We start from the raw sequence: 3527 nt of genomic DNA, 5'->3' as shown, positions 1-3527 counted from the left end.
AAAATTCCTTGAGTGATCAAGTTCTGATCTGTAGACTCAAGAAGACTTAGAGGTTGATCTAAATGGAGAACCATTGTAATCATTTTTTATTAGTGGATTAAATCCTCAGTGGAGGTAAATCACCTGTGAGGGTGGACTGGAGGTAGTTTGAGTTCAAACGAACCAGGATAAATATAATTGTGTTCATTATTTTTATTTGCAAAAAAGAAAAAACCCTTATTCAATTCCCCCCCCTTTCTAAGTGTTTTTCACTCCTTCAAAAACCCTTTGTGAAGGTATCTATACGTTGGGCTTAATAAAGAGGGTTGGATAAGTGGGTCTCGTGTTATTGGAACTTAATTGATAAAATTAGTTCCTTTAATGCATGGATGTAAAACAACAACAACTCACACACACACACACAACCTTGAACGATTTCCTAACTAATTAAAAATCCTTAAAGGATTTTTCTCTCTTGCAATCCATCTCATAGAATGAGCTAGTGAGTTAGGTTAAGGGAAAAATCGAATAAGCAAATACTTTTATAGAAAAAATTGGATAATCTTTCTCCTCGGTTGGTAGTCTAACAAAAGAAACTGATGATTTAATATTGGAATAAAAAATAATGGTCCCTTTGTTAGTTTTTCCCTTGATTATTTATACCAATCAGGAATATATATATATATATATATATATATATATATATATATATATATATATATATATATATATATATATATATATATATATATATATATATATATATATATATATGGTCCACCCAAGGGTCAAACCTCAATTTTTTGTTAGCTGGGGTGAAAAATTTATAATAAAAATATAATATTTGTATTAGTTGTGTGATTTAGTTGATTACTTAATAATAAATTTTTACACCTTCACTACTTAACTATTAATCTCATATTAAATTTTTTTAATCAATAAATATATATATATATATATATATATATATATATATATATATTTATATTATATATTAATACTTAAAACTTATATATATATATATATATATATATATATATATATATATATATATATATATATATATATATATATATATATATATATATATATAGATGTGTGTGTGTTTTTTTTTTTTTATATATATATCTTCCTCATTTCTTTCTACCATTACACCTCTATTTTCGTAAAACATGTTCAAACAATAAATATTAAAACAATATTCTTATTTAAAAATAATTATGAAATCAAATTAGTCAATCAATAAAAAGTATTAGGCAAATATAAACTTTTTATTTTAAATTCAATTAAATAAGATTGAAAAATGAGTAATTTAGTTTTCAAACAAAGACTTTGATTTAAAATTTATATATATAATCTCTATAATATAGTTTTTTCTCTCCATTCATTTAATTGTGAATTAAAGTATAAGACTAAATATGTTTTTTGTCTTATAAATATATTAAATTTCATATTTAGTCTTTTTTTTTTAAATAATTGGAGGTTTTAGTTTCCCCAATGTTTTTCTTTATCTTAAAAAGCTTCTGCATTTTACTATCGATGGAAAAGATTTACCAAACCGTATGTAAGAAATAAAATTGCTCGCCAAAAACAAATGAAAAACCAAAATTTCCCAAAAGACTTACATAACGAAAAATGAATTTTAAAATATTTATAGGGACTAAGAAGTTAATTAACCCTTAATTATATATCTTTTAGAGTTTAGAAATATTTTTCTTTCCTTAAACGACTAACTTTTCTACTTAACAGATAATCTAGAAAGGAGGTTACAATCCATAGCTAATAATAATCTAGAAGGAAAATCACAATCTAACTTGAAATTCCAATGGATAAGAACCAAATATCCCACATTTGAAATAACTATAAATACCTTACCCCCATTGTTATTCTCTTCATCATAAAACACATATCCCTAATAATGGCACACAAAGAATTTGCATCTTCTTCTTTTCCCTCAAACTCCAACAATGATTCCTTAGAAAACAACCCTGATATGTTTTCTATACATCTAGATAACCCTCTTTCTAGGGTGGGATGCAACAACGAGTTCACGGTCTCTAACACCACCACCAACACCAACAACAATGACACATTGGTCATGCCACTTCCATCATCTACACAACCGTCATTTGGTAGGTATGTGGATCAACCATCATCTGGTAGGTATGTTGATCAGCCTCAAGATCCACCGGAGGACCCTACCAAATCCTCATCCAAAAAGAGAATGGGTAGACCATTGGACTCTAAGAACAAGCCCAAACCACACATCATTATTGAGGAAGACACTGAAAACTTCACTGAGCTGGTAGGACTTGAGATCCCAATAGGAGAAGATATTGTAGAGTATATAATCAAATATGCTCAACAACGTCAAGCTAACATAATAGTGTCGAGGGGTTTCAGACTTATCTCTAATGTTACCATTCTTGCTCCAGGATCTCGTGACCCATTATTACCCATCGAAGGACCCATACATATGACATCTTTATTTGGAACATATATAAATCCAAATTGTCAATGTTCTCCTCCACAGTTCATAGCTCATCCAACATGTTCCTCTTTTTCCATATACTTCTCTAGTCCTAATGGATATGCGTTTGGAGGAGTTGTTGGTGGAAAGATTACTGCTGCTAGTGTTATTTTTATTAATGCCACTATTTCTAGGAAAACAACGTTCCACAAGGCGAACTCCACCAATAGAATTGTTTGAGAAATTGAAGAAGGTGGACGAGCACATGTTGGTGGTGTCATCACCAATCTCAACTATGTAGCACTATAATCTTAAAACAACAATAATCACTACGCCAAATTTAAGCTGTAGCAGCGTAGCTACTAAAGCGCTTTTAGCAAAAGCGCTCTCGTAGGGCTCGCTAAAAACAAAATTAATAAACAAGAGAAAATGATGCAAAAAAAGCGCTCTGGTAGGGGGGGTTATGAGAGCGCTTTCAAAAAGCGCTCTGGTAGGGGGGGTATGAGAGCGCTTTTAAAAAGCGCTCTGGTAGGGGGGTTATGAAAGCGCTTTTAAAAGCGCTCTTATTGGGTGGGTGCTACGAAAGCGCTTTTGGGATAAAAGCGCTCTGGTAGGGGGTGTTATTAAAGCGCTTTTGAAAAGCGCTCTGGTAGCCCATTTCAAAAATTATATATTTTACAAACACACGCGTTTTGTTTCAGATCCAAAACACGCGAACCTTCTTCTTCCTTTCGTTGCTCCGCCGTCCTCACTCCCTCTCCAGCCTTCAACCGACTCCGCCGCCGCCTTCCTCACTCCATCGCCACCCTTCAACCGTCTCTTCTCTGTTCAGGTTAGGGTTTTGTGCCGGAAATTTTCCTTTTTTTCATTGTTTGCTTTCAAAAATACAAAATTTTATTTAGGGTTATAATTAATATTATTGGGGCTTTTTTAATTTATCAGTGATTTAGGTTTTATCAGTGTGATTTAGAGTATTGAAGACAAAGTTTGTTAGGTTTTTATCAGTGATTTAGAGTATTGAAGACATGTATCAAGTAAGTAGAAGATGTTATTGATAATGAGACCTACAAGGGATTAT

General features: G+C 31.5%; 1 protein-coding gene across 1 annotated transcript; it reads left to right on the top strand.

The window, feature by feature from the left end:
• The first annotated feature begins 1897 nt into the window (after positions 1–1897).
• Positions 1898–2689, top strand: LOC131634565 (AT-hook motif nuclear-localized protein 29-like). Its single transcript, XM_058905235.1, has one exon. The coding sequence runs from the start codon at positions 1898–1900 to the stop codon at positions 2687–2689; it is 792 nt and encodes a 263-aa protein (XP_058761218.1).
• Positions 2690–3527: the final 838 nt, after the last annotated feature.

Source organism: Vicia villosa, unplaced genomic scaffold (genome assembly GCF_029867415.1).
Source record: "Vicia villosa cultivar HV-30 ecotype Madison, WI unplaced genomic scaffold, Vvil1.0 ctg.001315F_1_1, whole genome shotgun sequence".
NCBI classification, from domain to species: Eukaryota; Viridiplantae; Streptophyta; class Magnoliopsida; order Fabales; family Fabaceae; genus Vicia; species Vicia villosa.
The sequence above is the reverse complement of the archived record's forward strand: the minus strand, read 5'-3'. Positions and strand labels throughout refer to the sequence as shown.